Raw genomic sequence first — 19,525 nt, forward strand, 5'->3', positions numbered from 1 at the left:
CAGGGTGGAGGGATGGACCGGCAAAGGTCCTGAGCTGATCTGATGAAGCCTTGGGTGGAGGGGCTCAGAAAAGGGCCCCACAGACCCCTAGGCTGCTCCAGGGCTGGGGCCCCTCATCCCACTGGGCAGGGGAGGTGGCAGGTCCACAGTCTGGAGGGGCCCTTGGTGGAACCCTTGGTGGAGGTGGGGGAGGGGGAGATAAAGATGGAGGTGGGGGAGGGTTAGAGAAGATGAAGGTGGGGGAGGGGGAGAGGAAGATGGAGGTGGTGGAGGGGGAGAGGAAGATGGAGGTGGGGGAGGGGGAGAGGGAGATGGAGGTTGGGGAGGGGGAGAGGAAGATGGCGTAGTGGGAGAGGATGATGGGGGAAAGGGGAGAGGAAGATGGGGGAGGGGAAGAAAGATGGAGGTGGGCGAGGGGAGAGAAAGATGGAAGGGGAAGGGGGAGCGGAAGATGGAGGGGAGGGGGAGAGAACGGCACAGCCTGCCTCTGTGGTCCAGGTGAAGTCCACCCAGCAGGGCGCCCTGGCCCTGAGCCCGCTGAGGCTTCCACATTGTCCCACCCCCTCCCAGGCTGTCGACCTCTGTGTCTGTGGCTGCCGCCTGGGGAATGACCACAGTGGCCGCAGTGTGGGCAGCGATGTCCTATCGCAGGTGGTGACCAGTGTCTCTGTCTACCTCCCTGCGGCTCTGGGTCTGCCGTGATGGCGTAGGTGGACAGAAACCTGCATCCTGTGGTCAACCAGGCAGCAGCCACCGCCCACTGCTGCTGAGCTAGCTGCATCCTGTCTGAGAGGTGAGGCAGTCAGGCCCACAGGGCCCCCAGCAAGGGGTCCTGCAGAGCGTCCACTAGGCCAACACCTGCAGGAGCAGGTGCGTCATCAGCAAGGCTTGAGAGGAAGCTCTGGGACCCTGCCCCGCCCAGACTTCCATGGATCTCAGGACGTGTCCACTCCACCGGGGCAGAGGGCCTGGCGGGGAATCGAGGGGCTGGATCAGCACCAGCACAAACCTGCACCGTGAAGTCAGGGCAGGAGACCACCCGGGGGCTCCTGCTGGGCCAGGGCAGCGGGGCGGCTGCTCCTGAGAGCCTCCGGGGGCCAGGCCCCACCTCAGCCTCCCAGGACACAGAGGGAGATTTGTTTGGGCAGAATGAGGGCGGACAGGCTTCGGGCAGGGCAGAGCCCCAGGCCAAACCCACCTTCCTGCCGGGCCACCAGCCCCGATCTGAGGGAGATCGACGTCCTGGCTGTGACACAGTGCAGCAGGGCCCTGGACCCACACGGTGGTCAGCGTGGCTGGTGGGAACCCCCTTCTGCCCATGCAGGTGCCCCACCCACGGCCTGGCCTAGGGTCTTCTCCTGCCAGGAGGCACAGGCCTACCCATCACCCACCGCACCTCTAGCACCAGGCATGCTGTTCTGGGGCCAGGCACAGGGGTGCTTCGAATGGCCCACTAGAGAAGCCGTTTATGTAGCCAAGGCTGCTGGCGGCATCAGTGCCCTTGACCACGGCTCCGGTGCCAGGGAGATCAAGCCCAGCCATCCTGTTTGTGGCTCAAGCACAGAGCTTCTCATCAGGCCAAGAGCACGGTCACAGCCCCTGCCCCCATTTCCTCTTGGGGCTCTCTGCTGGCCAGAGCAGCAGCTGGCTGGCAGGAGGAGGTGGGGCCCTCGCCCTCCATGCCCCCAAACCCCGGAAACTGCAGAGGACAACATCTGCCCCACCAGGTTCAACCCTGACCACCGGTCCCTTGGGAAGGGGCTCCTGTAGGGGGACACTGCCTTCGAAGACAACCTTGAGCTGCAAGTGACCCGGGAGGGCCAGACCCTCTGCCTGCCCGTCCCTGTGCACTCTGTGTGCAGTGAAAAGCATCCCGGCAGAGCCGGTCCAGCCACCCTCCCCAGCTGGTGCTGCCCTCTGCCCTCAGCCACGGAGGCCCAGCTCTGACTCCGGAGGATGTGTGCTGCTGGCCGTGGGCACCTCGCCTCACAGAGGCCCAGGGACAGACGAGGCCCAGGGCTCAGGCTGGTGGCACAGTCACTGGAGGCGGGTGGGCTTGTTGGCCTGCTGCGTCCTCACCCCTGCCTCAGAGACCCCCAGAGTCACCTTTCAGGGCTGGTCCCCTTGGAGAATCAGGAGCAAGAGACCAGGCCCTCCCACCGGGTCCAGAGACCACTGCTCCCTGGAGGCAACACTGGGGCTCAGCAGGCGGTGGGGGGCTGGGTGTCAGACTACGCAGAGGGGAGGGGCCGCTGGCCACGCAGGGAGCTGGCTAGAGCCTCTGTCTGGCTCTGAGGATGCATCCTGAGGGTGGACACAAGCCCATGGAGCTGACTTGTTTATCAGCATGCACAGATAAAACCTGCCCTGTGCCTGGCACTGGACCCTGAAATGTGCACCCAGAGCCTCACAAGGCTGCACTCTGGGGTCCCCCATGGAGGAATGGAGAGGAGAGAGGCTGGGGGGAAGTGGGCCAGATAAGATGGCAGGGCTGAGAAGGGGCTGCTCTGAAGGTGGGGAAGGCTGTGCATCAGAGGAGTGGGAGGCGCCCTGCACATGGGCCCCGCCTTGTGCTGTTGGCTGGACGCTGGGTGAGGGTCAGGACAGGGAGCCACTCTGGGGTGCCCAGGGGGGACATGATCAAGGCCAGGGTGGGGCGGGGGACGTCGGGACAACAATGGCAGGTGTAGGCCAGGATGGGGACTCCGAACGTGATGAGGGGTGACAACGGGACTCCGAGGGACACTGAAGGGGTGTGGCTAAGGAGGAAGCAAGAGGGCCTCCAACAGAGAGGGTGCCCAGGTTCCAGTGTGGAGAGGTGTGAGGGCCAGAAGGAAGCAAGGAGACCCGGCAGCAAGGAGGCGGATGCAACTGAGTGACCCTGTAACCAGGAGGGTGCTCTCTGGAGAACAGGGCGGCGGGACTGCCTGAGCGATCACGCTGTGTCCTGTCTCAAGGACACCCCTGATCCCAGCCCCGCCTCGCAGACTGCGCCTCGCACGCTGGAGCGGAGGCCGGAGTCACCGTGCTCGGGGCTGCTCAGCTTGCTGGGCCCGGCCCGGCGTCCAGCATGTGGCAAGCACAGGCTGGACAGGCCAGCCCTCGAGGGCGGGCGAGGTCGGAGCCTCGGTGAGGAGGCCCAAGGCCAGGTCACGGGAGCCACCCCCTTCACCCGGCCTCGTCTCTAGCTATCGCCCCTCTGTCTAGGCCCTGCCCAGGAATAGGCCCCGCTCTTAGGCTCCACCCCGGAACAAACCGTTCCCCTTAGGCCCCGCCCAGGAAATAGGCTCTGCCTCCTTAGGACCACCCCTTAGGCTCCACCCAGGAATAGGCCCCGCCCCTTAGGCCCCGCCCCGAGCGCTTCTTTACCCGGGAGGTTCTCGCTCGGTGAGGCTGGACTTGGCTGGTCCCACTCTCCGCTCCCCAAAGACTGTTCAGGCCCCAGAAAAAGGGGGTGGCTCCGCACTGGAGGGGAGGGGGCCGAGGCCCGGGCTTCGCCTCCCAGCATACCTGCGTCTCACCACGCAGTTGTGACCAGCTGTGATTGAAGTTTCAGTTAATTTACGGAGGGAATGTGATTTCTCACTGTGACCCAGACCGGAGGGTGAAAGTAGCCTGCTCGGCAGAGACCCAACCAGGGCACGCGGGCAGCTCAGGTCGGGGGTCTGTCCTGCCGGCCTGGGTCCTGGGTGCAGGACTTCCCCTGTCTGGGAGGAGGACTGTTAGAACACCACAGGAGACGTGGCTTCCAAATGGGCAAGTCCCGAGTCTGGAAGTGGACCTCCAGGTCCACGGCCGCTTCGTGGTTCACAGATCACTGTCTGCTGCTGGGTCCTCCCTGGTGGAAGGGATGTGGGAGCCCCCTGGCGTCTCTTTCCCAAGGGCGTCAATCCATTTCCTGAGGGCTCCACACTTGTGACTTCATCACCTCCTGAGACCATCACATCCAGTTGGGCTAGGTTAGGATTCCAACTTTGGAAGTTTGAGGACACACAGACATTGTGACCACAGCAAGGGATCTGACTGAGGTGATCTCCCAGCATGAACCCTGGACCTAGTCAGCATCACCAGTACTGGCGTCCATTAGGGGCTTCTAAGCCCCCACGTGAGGACCGCTCTGACAGTGAGCTGCCCCTCCCTGCCTTCTCCAGAGATGTGCCCCTCAAGAGGAACAAACCTGAGACCCGGGCCCCTGCCCTCCCAGGAGCAGGAGTGCCTGTCTGCCCTCTCCTCTCCTACCACCTCTGACTGTTACCTCTCAGCGGCCCTGTCCCCAGCCTGCCGTGGCCTCTGGTCCCCTCTCTGCCGTGGCCCAGTGTGCCAGGGCCTGCCAGCACCCACCTCCCCGTACAATCGCCCACTGTCCCGCAGTCCAGAGAGTGGTCCTGTGTTCTGGCTGCCCAAGTGCAAATTCAGGTGGCTTCCTCCCAGGCCACAGTGTTCCCGCCTGTACCTTGGGATCCTCGGGTTCAGGGCAACCTCTAACATGGGTGGGGCCAAAAACATGAGTAGACGTGAGCCTCAGGCTCATTCGAGTATTGAATCCGTACCCTTGGAGTCTGGCCTTATTTCCCACACAGATCCCCACCCCTGGAGACCACAGGGGCCCAGAGGCTGGGGAGCACCCCATCCCTGGTAGGGACCCCGGGAGCCTGAGCCACATCCCCACCTTTGGGACATAGCCGGGACTCCTGAGAGTGACTCCCTGGCTGGGAATGATGGGGGTCAGGGTGGCCTTCCTCAGACACTCCTTTTCAGACATGAAATTCTGAGGATCCCCCCATCCCTGGAAACTGCCACCTGAGCAAAGGATAGGGAAGGGCCCGTCCTACCTGCACTCTTCCCCTGAACGAGTCAGCAGCGGCTTTCAGCGCTCCTTCTATCTCGTTCCCTGGATTGCCGCATGGCCCTGTGGGTCCGGACACTGCTGGCCTTGGTCCCCCTGTGACCTAATATCACTGCCAGCGGGCTTCCCAGGTGGTGCTAGTGGCAAAGAACCTGCCTGCCAATGCTGGAGAACTTCTCCAGCACCACAGTTCAAAAGCATCAGTTCTTTGGCACTCAGCCTTCTTTATGGTCCAGCTCTCACATCCATACACGACTACTGGAAAAACCATAGCTTTGACTAGACAGACTTTTGTTGGCAAAGTGATGTCTCTGCTTTTTAATACACTGTCTAGGTTTGTCATAGCTTTTCTTCCAAGGAGCAAGCGTCTTTTAATTTCATGGCTGCAGTCTACACCATCTGCAGTGATTTTGGAGCCCAGAAAATAAAGTCTGTCACTGTTTCCACTGTTTCCCCATCTATTTGCCATGAAGTGATGGGACCAGATGCCATGATCTTAGTTTTCTGAATGTTGAGTTTTAAGCCAATTTTTTCATTCTCCTCTTTCATTACCCTAAGAATTATAATTCTATCAGGTCTGCATATGAGATGTCATTTGATCACTTAAATGATAGCAATAAAACTGAAAGAGAAAAACATCAAAATGACTTTAGAAGACAGAATTCTTGCTGTGGGTCTGCATTATTTTATTACCCTTGTTTGCAACAAGATACTGTAATTACTCTTCCCACAAATGGAGTAATATTGAAGCACTTACCTCCTAAGAGAAAATCAAAACTCTTTTAGTGGAGAAAAGCGTGTGTCTTGGCCCTGAATCTTCGGAAACTTGGGGTGGAGGGTGTCACCTCGGAGACGAGTCACTTCTAGGATTCCTTGACGGGAAGCCCTGTGCCCTGTGGTTCCAACAGCTGCGGGTGACACCCCAACAGAAGTGAGCGTTAGACTAGAGGAGACAGGAAGGCAAGAGCTGATGAGACTGGGGTGAAAGCTTGGATGAAAATTGCCAAGTTTGAACAGATGTCATGGACAGTGTTTGCACCTGCTGTAGCTGAACGTATTCTGGGAAGACGGTCTATGTGTGACTGGGGTCGCGTCCCCTACCTCATCCTGTACAACAGGAGGCCTGGAAACCCACCCTTCAGCCGACATCGATGGAACATTCCAAATGGGGGTCAGTGAGGTGGTCCAGCCCACAGACGTCATTAATATGAAGGCGTATAGGATGCCTGATGGACAAAAGAGGATCTCCAGGTTCACTATGTCCTGTTAGAGGCTGGAGGGCAGGAAGGATAAATTGAATCATAAAGTGACAGGAACTATTTTGCCCTGTGTGGAGCCCAGGAAGAACCTTAGGGCAGGAGTCAGTGAGCGCCCCCAGGTGGTCACCGCTGGGTTCCGTTTGAGACGGCTGGCCCACTAGCCGGCATCGGGTTTGATGGAGACCCCTCCCCGACCCAGGGGCACAGAGCAGTTATGGAACATCCCATGGGATGCCACAGACTCGCCAGTGGGGAGGTAAGTGACTGGAAGAGTTCCTGAATGAGACGGGAGTTTTATTTACCTATTTATACAGGTGCATGCTCCCAGGGGACATCCATGAACAGGGAGCCTAGTCCCCTGTCCAGTGGCCTTGGAGCCCCCGAGGGGCTGCCAGACACCACCGCCACGTGAGCGGTGCCCACGAGCAGCTCTCAGGCAGCACAGCCTGCTGGGTTTCCGGCAGTCCGAGGGGAATGGACAGCATCCCCTTGCATGGTCACAGTCTGATCAAAGAAGGTGAAAGCGAATCGGCTCACGGTTGAACTACATGCTGTTGCCTCTGTGTTGGGTTTTTACTGACTAGCGTGTGGTGGCCAGTAACCTGGCCATACAATCAGGCAGATGGGCAACGGGAAACTGGTCTCTTAGGACCCACACAAATCGCTTTGGAAATTTAAGGGGTGCGTTAAACTAGGACATTTCAACACCCAATTGAAGTACCCCTTCCAGGATCAGAGGTGCTTGGAATTGACGATCCTGGTGCTCTTGCATAAGGTGGCCCCCCGGGCGCACGACATGAGTGGGCATGGGGACTCTGCAGCCAAGCAGAGATGGGCTGAGTCCAGACACGGCCTCCTGCACCCTGACGGCTGGGGGCAGGCTCCCCAGGGGAGGACCCCACAATGCTAACAAGTCAGACTGACGCCCCGTAGCCCCATAGATTACAAATGGGCCCTGCCAGGAGCGGACACTGACTCTGGCCTCGGCTTTGTGGTTCCAGCGGGAGATGCAAGCGCTCAGCTACGCACATGCACACATCTGCTCTTTTTCAGCCCCTTCTCCCATTGAGGTTGTCACAGAATACGGAGTGCAGTTCCCTGTGCTCTATGATAGGTCTTTGTTGTAATCTCTTTTACGTACAGTAGCGTGAGTACGTTAATCCCAAACCCCCAACCTTTCCCCTCTGGTGACCTGACATTTGTTTTCTGTGAGGAGTTTGCTGCTGTTGCTGCCCAGCTTGTCCCAGTCTTGGCCATTGAGGAACCGTGTCGGCGGTGTCCTTGTCTTTCTGACACACTCCCGCCAGTGTGGGTGTGTTTTGGGGGAAAGTGGGGAGGCGGATACTCCAGGCTCACCCCGAGCCTCTCCAGCCCCAGCTCCAGAAACAGCGGTTTCTCCTAGAAGTGCTGGAGAAACCAGCTCTAGGGGCTGCAGTGCTGCTGGGGTGGGGCTGCTCCAGGGTCCTCTCTGCAGACACAGACTCCTCTCCAGAGGACCCTCCGTCTCGGCAGCTGGGATGGGTGGGGGGTGGGCCGGAGAGAGGGAGGGGGCAACGTTCCAGAGATGAGAGCCCCTTCTGGAGCCGGCCTGGATGCGGGGCCTGGTGTCTGCAGCCCAGGAAGCCACAGGTGGACGCAGGTAGGCCCCGCCCACCAGAGCGCCCCCGACCAGTCATCCAAGAGCCCCTCCCAACACCACCCTGATCACTCCCTGCCTTCTGCACGGACTGCTCAGACCAGCAGAGGGGGCGGGAGAGAAAGGGGTGCAGAGTCGGTTCCAGGGCCGCCTCTGGGGCCTCAGCGGAGGGCGGCCCCTCTCACCTGTAGCCAGATGCTGTGCGGATTCTTTACCGTCTGAGCCCCAGGGAGGCCCTGCTCCAGTCCAGTACCATACAGCAGCCTGTGTTAGTTGTATACCTAGGCCAGCTCTGGTGGGCTTATGAGCACACTTAGAACCTGCTTGCAGGTAGGGGACTTACTATACTTCATTCACAAGAGATTTTGATTGATTGTCCAACTTTCCTGTCTCCCTTTTCTGAAAATCTATTAATTAGCTAATTAAAATTTATACATTTGGCAACTTCATCTTCCGTTAATCGAGTTTAAAGCAGTACTAGTCACTCTGGACAAATACAGGATTGCAATCATTTCTGATGATTTTCAACTTCGAGAAGGATCTTTCTGCTGATGGAACCATTGCTGGGACTGTTCAGAGTATGAATGGGCTGTGAGAGCATGGGGATACTTCCTAGTTATTTTGAAATGTAAGTTCTAGGACATTTAGAGCTGATGGTTCTTTCAGAAGAGAAGACTCTGGAGAAGACTCTTGAGAGCCCCTTGGACAGCAAGGAGATCAAACCAGTCAATCCTAAAGGAAGTCAACCCTGAATATTCATTGGAAGGACTGACGTTGAAGCTGATACCTTGAAGCTCCAATACCTTGGCCACTTGATGCAAAGAGCCAATTCACTGGAAAAGACCCTGATGCTGGGGAAGATTGAGGGCAGGCAGAGGAGAAGGGGACGACAGAGGATGAGATGGCTGGATGGCATCACTGACTCACTGGATGAGTGGACATGAGTGGACATGAGTTTGAGTAAACGAAGAGAGATGGTGAAGGATGGGGAAGCCTGGCATGCTGCAGTCTATTGAGTCACAAAGAGTTGGACACAGCTTAGCGACTGAACAACAATTCTTTCAGAGCAATTTTCCTGAAAAGATTTAACCCTTCATACAAATCAGTTTTGTGAAAGTTTGAATTTAAATGTAAATCTTTGCAGTGTCACTTTCATATTTCCTATAGCTTTTGGAGACCATAAAGAAACTGATTCATGATTTGCATGTAATTTCAAACAGCTCTTTTTGCACTTTTATCATTCTATCTTCAATTTTACTGAAAAGTTAATTTTGAGTTGTCATCCATGTAGTAACTGGTTCATCAAAGCTTCATATGAACATTGTGTTCTTTTCTGTGTAATAACGTGATCCTTAAATTTAATTTTTCTTTCCAAGTTGGTGGATTTTGCTTTGCAATGTTGACCTTTTTCAAAAGAGATTCCAAACTCCTGAAATAATTCTAATAGCCCAGTGCTGTCGTGTATTTCAATGCCCACGTTAGTGCTTTTCTTGAGCTCACTCCCTGAACAGCTCACTGCCCAAGTGCGCAGGAGGGCCCCTGTCCTGGAAGCCTTGTGCGGGGGCTGTAGGGCCTTTCTGGGGGATAGCTGAGCGGTGCCCCCCCACTTGTCCTGGTGCTGCCAGTGAGGACCCCTCTCCACCCAGGGTGACGACCTCACCCCTGCGGCTGCTGCAGTGGCCATCCTCCCAGTGCTGACCCCCGGGGACGGGGCTCCAGGAACCCCCAGGAGAGGAGCCCCATCGCATCACCGCCCCTGCGCCTCTCTCCCGGGGGGGCCTTCAGAGACCCGGGCCCGCTCCCCGTCCCAGGCGGCCACAGCAGGGTGGAGAGGAGACGGAGCCCATAGAGAGCAGCCGCGCTGCCCGGGCAGGTGGGGGAGCGGATCGTGAAGGCGGGCAGCCATAGGAAGTGGGGAGGAGTCTCCCTTCTCTCCCCTGCACCCCGCACTGGAGCTGGTGCAGGCAGACGGCGCCTCGCCTCCACAAGGCAGCCCCTCGGCGGGTGGGCTCACCCAGGGCCTCTGCTTGGCTTCTCCCTCTTGTCCGTCTCGCCCGAGGAGAGGGTGGGGCCCTGGGCTGGGCTCCCTACCAGCCTCACTCTCCGGACGGACGGGGCTGCAGGAACCCCCAGCTGAGGGGCTGTGTTCTCTGGGGGTGGGAGATTCCAGGTGAGCTCTGGTCTTTGGGGAGAAAATGGCTGGGGGCTCCCCCAAGCCTGGGGAACCCGGGGTCTGCAGTGAGGGCCCCGCTGTGCGTGCCTGGCCATGACGGCCTTCAGGGCGGCAGGGTGCTGGGGGCGGTGCTGGGTGTCCCATGTCCCCTGCAGCCGCGGGCTCCAGCCATCACCCTGACCGTCCCCAGCAGCTGCCCGCTGGGGTGTGTCCAGGCCGACCAGTCACCACCAGTGGGACACCTCAAGGCCGGGTGTGCTCACCCTGCACCGTGGCCTCTCCTCCTAGATCTTACCTTTGATTTTGGTTGGGAAAGATTGAAGGCAGGAAGTAGAAAGGGGATGACAGAGGATGAGATGGTTGGATGGCATCACTGACTCAATGGACATGAGTTTGAGCAAGCTTTGGGAGTTGGTGATGGACAGGGAGGCCTGGTGTGCTGCAGTCCATGGGATCACAAAGAGTCGGATGCAACTGAGCGACTGAAGGACGACTGTATAGAAGAGGCACCAGAGACCCCCTGCAAAGGGAAGGGCAGGTGGCCCTGCGCCCCGCCTCACTCGGCCTGCCCGTCACCAGCCTGTCAGGCCCAGGGACATGGCAGGTCTTAGGGACGGTTTATTATTGACATGTGGTTTCTGGTGAGGAAGGGGCTGGAGGTCTGTCCCCTGCCCTCAGCTCAGGAGCCTCCGGGTCCAGCCACGGTTGGGCCCTAGCTCCCTGCTCACGGGGACGGAGCCGGCGTGGCTGGAACTCAGTGGCTGCCCCCCTGCCCCCACTACCAGGGTCCCCGTCCTCTGCTCCCCTCTTCAGGCGTCTGGCTGCCTCCAGGCCCCGGGACAGGCCTCCCTCTGGGGACCCGGTACTTGCTCTTCTGACTGTAAAGCAGGTTCCTCTGGAAAAGGCGAGGGAGGCGGCCGTGATACAGCAGGACGGCTAGGAGCATGCCTGTGGAAGAGCGAGGGTCACACGGAAGCTGGGGGCTCCCCAGGCCTGAGACCCCCCTGATGCCGCGCCCCACACCATCTGTGGACAGACGCCTGCAGACGGGGCCAGGTCTTGCCCTGGCCCGGCTTCTGCCAGCATCCACTACCCTTGGGGCCGACCCCCCGGAGGTCGGAGGGGACCCGGAACTGTGTGCACTTGCTGACCACACTCTGGGCCCCGTGTTCCAGGCACAAGTGCCTGAGTCTCAGCCCTTCCTCTCGGGGCCGTCTCCTGACTCTAGCATGTCGTTCACGGGGTGGTGAGAGTGGAGGTGGGACCAAGGGGGCCGGGGGTCAGGGGGTGGGGCCTGGCCGACCCCTCGCCCCCAGGTTCTGCCCGGAGCTTCCGGAGTGGAGGACCCTGGACCCCCAGCTGGCCAACCCTCGTCCCCCCAAGGGCGGGAGGCCTCCTGCCTGAACTGAGCCGGTGTGTGCACACGGGTTCCGGCCCCCTAGCTTCCGCCCCCGTGGCTCCCAGAAGGGTCCTGACGGCACCAGTGTCGCCACAGCAGCTGTGGGGTCACAGGATGGAGTGGTGTTCCCCGGATTCAGGTCGTTCCCTGACCTCACAGTGGGACTTTGCCTGAAATAGGGTCTCAGCGGGTGTGAGTAGTTACATTAAGACGCGGTCTCCCTGGAGCAGAGTGGACCCCAACGCCGTGTGACTGCTGTCCTTCTCAGGGGACACACGGTGGACAGGGAGGACGGGCTGGGATGGGACTGATGCACCCGCAAGCCCCGGATGCCCGGGGGCAGGGGGCAGGGAGACTGCAGCCACAGAGACGGCGAGGCTTCCCCCCCCCACTGCCTGGGTTCAGGTGAGTGGCCTTGCTGTCCCCAGCCTTCACTTCGCTTCCCTGGGCCAGCCAAGAGCTCTGAAGGACAGCCCCGCCCCGTCCAGCCAGCGCCCATGTGGATTGGGGCCAAAACGCTCTATTCCAAATGCCCACGTCTCCAGCTTCCCTGCAAGGATCCCCCCCCCACTCTCCGGGACCCTGGGGGAGGCCCCAGGAGCAGCCCCCGCCTCGACCCGAGCCAGCGAGCTGGAAGCCCTGTGGGCTACCCCTGTCCCCAGAGGACAGACTGGGCCGGCCTGCCCCTGCCCCCGGGGCCCCCTGCACCCCTGGAGCCCCTTACCTGTCACGGGGCCCAGCCAGTAGACCTGGACATACTCCAGGACGCTGTGCCCTGAGCAGCGGAAAGTGACCGAGGCGGCCAGTGCAGGGTTCAGGAAGGCGGACGTCAGGGGCCCGGCTGCAGGGAAGTGCAGACATCAGTCCTGGCTCGCCTGTGCCACCGCCCGCGGGACCACCCACCCCACGTCCGGCAGTCGCCTGGGCAGGCCTGGCGGGGTGGCCCGGCTCCATCCCCCTGTGCCATGGGGACACCGGGAGGCAGGCCGCCCAGAGGTCAGGCAGCAGCTGGACAGGAGGGTCTCCCGACCTCTCACCCCTGCGTGGACTCGGCGCCCCAGCCATCTTCTGCACACCCCATGCCCACGGGAGGGCGTCGTAGAAAGAGAGGGAGGCGGGGAGACACAGATGGAGAGACAGGAACAGCGAGGAGAGAGCCTTGGCCAAACAAAGAAACAGCAGCGGAGAGGGGTGCACGGGGCCAGCGGGGGCCACGTGGAGCAGCGCCAGCGTCCCTCAGCCCCAGGGCCTCCAACAGGACCGGCGGGCAGAGGCTCCCCGGGCAGGGTCAGAGCTGGGCCTGCGCCTTGGGGGGAGCCAGGGTGGTTTCCACCGGGGCTCAGGGGCCCACGGGAGCTTGGTCAGCAGGCTCGGCCTGGGTGTGCGGGGGAGATCCCAGACAGGGGAGGAGGGAGGAGGGGACGACGAGGGAGACGGGGAGGGGAGGGGGGAGGGAGAAGAGGGGAGGGAGGGGAGTGGGCGGGGAGCAGGGAGAAGGAAGGTGGGGAGGTGGGGAGGAGGGGGGAGGGTGGGGAGGGGGGAGGGGAGAACTGAGGGGGCTGCCTAGCAGTGACAGGTGGGTCCAGCAGTCAGCGGCAGGGGGTGAGGAGGAAATAGCATCCCCGGGCCTCCAGGAGGGGTGACCAAGGACGCAGGAGCTTCCAGACCAGAGCCTGGGCCCCAAAGAAGCAGCAGCCCCCCTCCCCACCCACTGTCCACCTCAGGCGTCGGCCTCCCAGGATGAACAGGAGCAGCTCAAGGTGAGGACAGACCCAACCAGGAAGGACTGTCTGACTGGGGTCCCATCCCTGCCCATCACGTTGAGTCCCGCCTGGCTGGCTACCACCCCCAGCAGGTGCCCAGGCAATGGCCACCCCAGGCCCCGTGCTGGCCTGCAGCTCCTCTCCTGGGTGGCCACGCAGCCCCGGGGACGGGCGGCCGGTCTCACCTGTGCCGGCCACGGCGGTGAGCAGCAGGGCCACAGCCGGCGCCCTGTGGACGGCGCGGCTGCCCTGGAGGCGGAGGAGCGCCAGGTGCAGCAGGAAGGCGCAGGAGCCCTCGAGCAGGGCGCCGTGGGGCACGGCCGTGCGCAGCGCCGAGCTGCAGTGCGGGTCCATGAGGCTCTGCAGCACGTGCAGGTCGCTGAGCCCCCAGGCCCAGTAGAGCCGCGTCAGGGCGCCGGCCGCCTGCACGCCCAGTGCCTGTGCCGCCAGCTCCAGCAGCATGCCGGGCAAGGAGGCCTCGGCCAGGAGGAACCGCTGCAGGGACACCGTGGGGTTGGCCGAGGCCCCGTCCAGGGTGGCCCCATGCACCAGAAGGAGCAGGAAGACCAGAGTCAGCAGCAGGTCGGGGCCGAAGCCCCCCGCCCAGGGCCCAAGCTCCACCAGCATCCGCATCTCCAGGCAGCAGGCCCCCAGCTGGGCCGTGCCCGCCGCCTCCCGGGCAAAGTGGGCGTAGGCGCCCCCGGGGAGCAGGGCCTTGGCCGCCCTCCTGGCTGCCTGGCAGAGGGCGAAGGTGGCGAGGAAGAAGCAGAGGGACACGTTCAGACCGGCCATCAGCCTGGAGGCTGCGGAGGATGGCCGGCAGGCGCCTGAGCTGACGTGTCGGGCAGGGAGGCCGTGGGAGCCTCACACCTGCACCGCCCGCAGCGCCTCCCCGGCCCGCCCCTCAGTCGGGCGTCCTCCGCGGACACCCGGCCCCGCTCAGGCACTCCGGGTGCCGCTCCCCAAAGCTGCCGGGGCTCCGTGACTCAGCCCGGCCTCCTGGCTCCACCGGGCAGCTCCCTGCAGGCGCCTGTGCCATCCCTGCCTGGGTGAGGGTCCCTGGGCACCAGCTCCCTCAGGAGGGTGGCCGTGTGCTGGCTCAGGAGCCCCGCGCGGGGAGCAGGGGGCGCCCTGGCAGGGCTGCACTGGGCACCTTGGAAGCTAAGCCTGCAGAGACGGACCCACCTCACCTCATACAGTAAGTCCCCTGCACACGAACAGCTTCCGTCCCGAGAGCACGTTTGTAGTCCACACAATGGCTACATAGTTCTGTACTGTGATAGGCTTATACTCTTCACACAAATATGCAGTCTATATATACACACTATACTGTCCATGGAATTCTCCAGGCCAGAATACTGGAGTGGGTTGCCTTTCCCTTTCTCCAGGGGATCTTCCCAACCCAGGAATTGAACCGGGGTCTCCTGCATTGCAGGCAGATTCTTTACCAACTGAGCTATCAGGGAAGCCCTTTATAATACTCTTTACACAAATAATACATAAAAACAATCAAAACCATGTCAACCTTACAGTACACACAGCGCCTTGAAAAGTGCAGTAGAACGTACCAACAGCTGGCATACAGGGCTGGCATCGAGTGAACATCAAGAAGCGTTACTGGCAGGAGGAGACAGAGGAGGGGAGACGGCAGAGCTGAACGGAGGGCGGAGGGCCCGCTGCCTTGGCTCACGCCGGACGCTGATGGGACGGACATCCGCACCTCTGAAAGCTCACAGTGTCAAGGTTCCTGAGAAGGGGACTTACTGCCCTGGATCTTCTGCCTGGAGGGTGGGCATGTGACTTGCATTTCTAGCAAAGTTATGAGTTAGTCTTGAGCAAAAGGGCTGCTTGGGGGCTTCGGGGGTTTCCTGCAGGCCCAGCACATGGTGAACTTGGAGGAGAGGGCCCGATCCAGGCAAGTGGGGTCCCCTGTGAACCCCTCTCCACACCCCGCTGGAGTCCAGGTAAGCGCCTGGCCCGAGGACGTCGCTGGGCCCTGGCTCCCAAGTCGGAGGGACTGGAAGTTCGGGGCTCTGCTCGTGACTCTGCTGGACACCGGCCAGGCTGCAAGGACAGACAGCCCAGGTCGTGGTCACGGACGCTCTGTAGGACCTGAACGAGCAGGGGTGCTGGATCTGCCAGGCCACCCCTGGCCCAGCGGTCACTCCAGGCCAAGGGGACAGGCTGAGCGGGGCTCAGAGGGTGCGGAGGGGAGGCCCGAGCCGGGCACGGGCCCGCAGGCCTGAGCTGGAGCAGAGAGCAGGAGCCGGCTGTGGAGGAGGCTTCCGGGGGAGGAGGACTGAGCCAGGGGCTGGGGGCGCTGTTGCTGAAGGTCAAAGTCAAGGTCTCCAGGACACAGCCACACCCCGCAGGGGCCAAGGTAGAGGGCGCAGGGCGGCGGAGGGGTCCCTGGGCAGGGGCCCCAGGGGAGACAGGCGGCTCACCCCTGCCTGCCCCCTGCAGAAGGGGGAGGAGGCTCTGAGCGCAGGAGCCGGGTCTCTGCAGGCAGAGGCCTCATGTCCGGCCACCGCTGCTGGGGAAGGGGTCCAGGTGACGCCCCCTCAAGCCCACCTGGGGGCCCCCGGCCCTCCACCCCTGCTGCTCTGTCCCTCACATCCCCGCCGCCCTGACCTGCCGTCCCCGTCCTCCTTCCCAGGGGCTTGACTCCAAAGACAAAAGTGAAAGTCGCTCAGTCGTGCCCGACTCTGTGCGGCCCCATGGACTATACAGTCCGTGGAATTCTCCAGGCCAGAATATTGGAGTGGGTAACCTATCCCTTCTCCAGGGGATCTTCCTGACTCAGGGATTGAACCCAGGTCTTGCACATTGCGGGTGGAGTCTTTATCAGCTGAGCCACCGGGATGAAAGAAATGCCCTCCAAATCAGGGTGAGTTTCCTCCAGAGGAGCTCGGCCGGGCCCGGGGCTGCGGGGTGCTGCGTGCGAGGCTGAGGGCTGGGCCCGGACGCCTTTGCCGCTAGCCGCGCCCACGCGAACCTGCTTCCCGCAGCAGCACCGGTTTCCCCACCCAAGGCCCTGCTCCCAACGGCGCCCCAGCTGGGGACGTGTCTCCCTGAGCAGGTGCACTTCTATTGGGGGGGGGGGCTCGAGACCAGCCGAGGCTTCCGTTCTGCCCCCCCCCCCCCGCATTCTTGCTACGAAGATGGCAGGGGCTCTGCCATCTGATGCCCACATCCCCGCCCCCTCACCTGCCATCTGATGCCCGCATCCCCGCCCCCTCACAGCTCCATCTGTTGTCTTTTCCCCAGCCAGCGCTCGTCCCCCTAGAGCCCAGGCCCAGGGCGGTGAGGCGGGGGGCAGAGACCTGCAGCTTAGGGACAGGGGCTGACTGTTTTGGCTGTCCTGGCAGACAACCTTGGGGCTCAGAACTCTCCCGGAGGTGGGAAGGCGTCTGGTGCCCCATTCTCCCCACCCCACGCCCCAGGAGAGGGGTGAGGCCAACCCCAGCAGGAAGGTCTCCAGGGCCCCAACCTCACCCAGGAGGCAGACACGCCTCCAGACTCCAGCCTGTGCACGGGGTGTCTGTCTTTCCCTTCTGCCAGGCCCCCACCCTCTCCAAGGAGCAGAGAGCGTTTTGGAAGCCGCAGCGACCTGGTGTACTGAAGCCGGTGATAAAAGAAATGCTCACAGACTGAGGAGCTGGGAAGTCATTCTGGCTTTTACCTGAGTTAACTTGTCTTAAAATTGATTTTTATTGGCGTGTAGTTGGTTTACAACGTTAATTTCTACTGTACAGCACAGTGAATCAGCTATACATACACATATATCCTCCAGAGTTAGCTTGAGCTTGATGCTAACAGGAATAGCCTGTTTGTTGCCCAGCAAACATACATTGTACATCTGGTTTAATTATTAAAGGAAAGGGCGCACCGACCAGAAGGAAAGAATGTCCGGGGCTTCCCTGGCGGCTCAGTGGTAAAGAATTCACCTGCCGATACAGGAGACATGGGAGATCCCACATGCCTCGGAGCAACTAAGCCCGTGCTCCACGACTGATGAGCCTGCGCTCTCGGGCCCGGAGCCACAGCTGCTGAAGCCCGCGTGCTTTAGAGCCCATGGTCTGGGGCAAGAGAAGACACCGCAATGGGAAGCCAGAGCACCGCAACTAGAGAGCAGCCTGGGCCGCAACGAAGGCTCAGCACAACCAAAAAAAATGAATAAATAAAAACAGAGGATGAGATGGTTGGATGGCATCACCGACTCGATGGACATGAGTTTGAGCAAGCTCTGGGAGTTGGTGATGGACAGGGAGGCCTGGCGTGCTGCAGTCCATGGGGTTGCAAAGAGTCGGACACGACTGAGCGACTGAACTGAACTGAAAACAAAGAATGTCCGTGTTAAAAATAAAGGTTAAATGCTTCCCTTTCTGGCCCTTCTTTAACAATAAGACTCCCTCTCAGGTGCTGAGGACACGCTGACTCGCTGTGTACGAGCCGGCCTGTTTTCTTGAGAACTTAAAGGGATATGGGGCTTCCCAGGAGGCACTAGCGGAAAAAACTACCTGCCAATGCAGGAGAAGCAGGAGATGAGAGTTCGATCTCCAGGTCGGGAAGATCCCCTGGAGGAGGGCGTGGCAACCGGCTCCAGTACACTTGCCTGGAGAAGCCTATGGACAGAGGAGCCGGGTGGGTATGAAGGGACACACCCCAGACTTGTTTGATGTTCTTTGTCCCAACGAGTTATAGAACTGCTCTGGAGCACTCCCTCCGAGTGACCTGGGAAGCTGTTTCCCGGGTGATAGTCTTCAGTTTGGGTTCAGTAAAACTCTTCTTTCCTGTTGCAGGTTACCGATTGTGTTCGTGGACCCCGGGCTTCCCTCGGGCTCACACACGACATGAGTGCCTGCGGGGACCTCCCGGCCACCTCGGAGCCCCGGGCCTCCGCCTTACCCATTGGTCACCCGCGGCTCCCCCGTGGGGCCTGGCCTCCGGGCGGCCAGGGCCTGCCGGGGTCGGAGCACAGCGAACACTGACCACCAGACACCCCGCCTGGAGTGGGATGGTGATCCACTGAGTCATCAGCCTGAATTGGCTGTATTTCTAGATACTTCATACTTTTAGATAAAACTTAAATGGTGTGCAGCACACCCATCTTGAGAGTGAACTCTCACCCGAGAGACACAGGCACAGCCGTGGGTCACCCAGGCTGAGCGCGCTCTCAGAAAGCCCCGTCCCTTCCAGTGGGCCCCGCCCCTGGTCAGAGGCATCTGGCTTCTTGCTTTGCTTCACAGAGGCTTGGGGACCTCCATGTAGCCCGAGACCTGCGTCAGCCCGGCGTCTCCGTGTGGGGGCCGGCAGGGGGCTGGGCTGGTTTGCTTTCCAGTGTCAGAGTTTTGTTCCTACTTAATGCTGAATGGAATTCCATTCCATGACTGAACCACAACTTGTTAATCCATCTTTCTGATAATGAACCAACATTTATGTTTTTTTCCATTTTTTCCCGTGCAATACAAATAAAGCTGCTCTCAGTAAGTTCATATAAGTCCTTGTGGACAAGTGTTTTTTGTTTTGGGGTGGTGGTGAGTAGCTAAAGAATCTTTCTAAATCATAGGGCAGGACAACACTTAATTCTGTGAGGTCCTGTTGCTACTTCCCACAAGGTGGTTGTGGCATTTACGTTCCCAGGAGCATTCTAATGGCAGAAGGTGAAGAACTAAAGAGCCTCTTGATGAGGGTGAAAGAAGAGAGTGAAAAAGCTGGCTTAAAACTCAACATTCAAAAAACTAAGATCATGGCATCCAGTCCCATCACTTCATGGCAAATAGATGGGGAAAAAGTGGAAACAGTGGCAGATTTTTTTAGGCTCCAAAATCACCACAGATGGTGACTGCAGCCACGAAATTAAAAGATGCTTGCTCCTTGGAAGGAAAGCTATGGCAAACTAGACAGCATATTAAAAGGCAGAAACATTACTTTGATAACAAAGGTCCGTGCCGTCAAAGCTATGGTTTTTCCAGTGGTCATGCATGGATGTGAGAGTTGGACTATAAAGAAAGCTGAGTGCTGAAGAGTTGATGCTTTTGAACTGTGGTGTTGGAGAAGACTCTTGAGAGTCCCTTGGACTCTCAAGATGGGTGTGCTGCACACCATTTAAGTTTTATCTAAGGAGATCCAGTCCATCCTAAAGGAGATCAGTCCTGGGTGTTTGTTGGAAGGACTGATGCTGAAGCTGAAGCTCCAATACTTTGGCCACCTGATGCGAAGAACTGACTCATTTGAAAAGACCCTGATGCTGGGAAAGACTGAAGGTGGGAGAAGGGGACGACAGAGGATGAGATGGTTGGATGGCATCACCAACTCAATGGACATGAGTTTGAGTAAGCTCCGGGAGTTGGTGATGGACAGGGAGGCCTGGCGTGCTGCAGTCTGTGGGGTCGGACACAGCTGAGCGACTCAACAACAGTAGGAGCAAGGTAGGAGGCCAACGTAGG

At 59.9% G+C, this 19,525-nt stretch overlaps 1 protein-coding gene across 1 annotated transcript; it reads right to left on the minus strand.

Moving 5' to 3' along the window:
• Nucleotides 1–802: 802 nt before the first annotated feature.
• On the minus strand, nt 803–13,868 carry LOC110150300 (putative aquaporin-12B). Its single transcript, XM_020913229.2, has 6 exons — nt 13,262–13,868; nt 12,038–12,154; nt 10,697–10,862; nt 2,568–2,759; nt 1,199–1,269; nt 803–858 (listed from the first exon to the last, which is right to left on the minus strand). The coding sequence occupies exons 1-6, from the start codon at nt 13,866–13,868 to the stop codon at nt 803–805; spliced, it is 1,209 nt and encodes a 402-aa protein (XP_020768888.2).
• Between the last annotated feature and the right edge of the window lie 5,657 nt (nt 13,869–19,525).

Source organism: Odocoileus virginianus, unplaced genomic scaffold, assembly GCF_023699985.2.
Source record: "Odocoileus virginianus isolate 20LAN1187 ecotype Illinois unplaced genomic scaffold, Ovbor_1.2 Unplaced_Contig_5, whole genome shotgun sequence".
In the NCBI taxonomy this organism is placed as follows: domain Eukaryota; kingdom Metazoa; phylum Chordata; class Mammalia; order Artiodactyla; family Cervidae; genus Odocoileus; species Odocoileus virginianus.

What these genes read in the sequence shown, in the direction of transcription:
- LOC110150300 (XM_020913229.2), bottom strand. Translation starts at nt 13,868, where the DNA reads ATGGCCGGTCTGAACGTGTCCCTCTGCTTCTTCCTCGCCACCTTCGCC. An exon ending in CACCGCCGTGGCCGGCACAG is followed by an intron (nt 12,155 to 13,261) that starts GTGAGACCGGCC and finishes ACTTCCCTGCAG; the next exon opens with CCGGGCCCCTGACGTCCGCC. An exon ending in CGTCCAGCCAACAGCACAAG is followed by an intron (nt 1,270 to 2,567) that starts GCGGGGCCCATG and finishes GTGTGGGTCCAG; the next exon opens with GGCCCTGCTGCACTGTGTCA.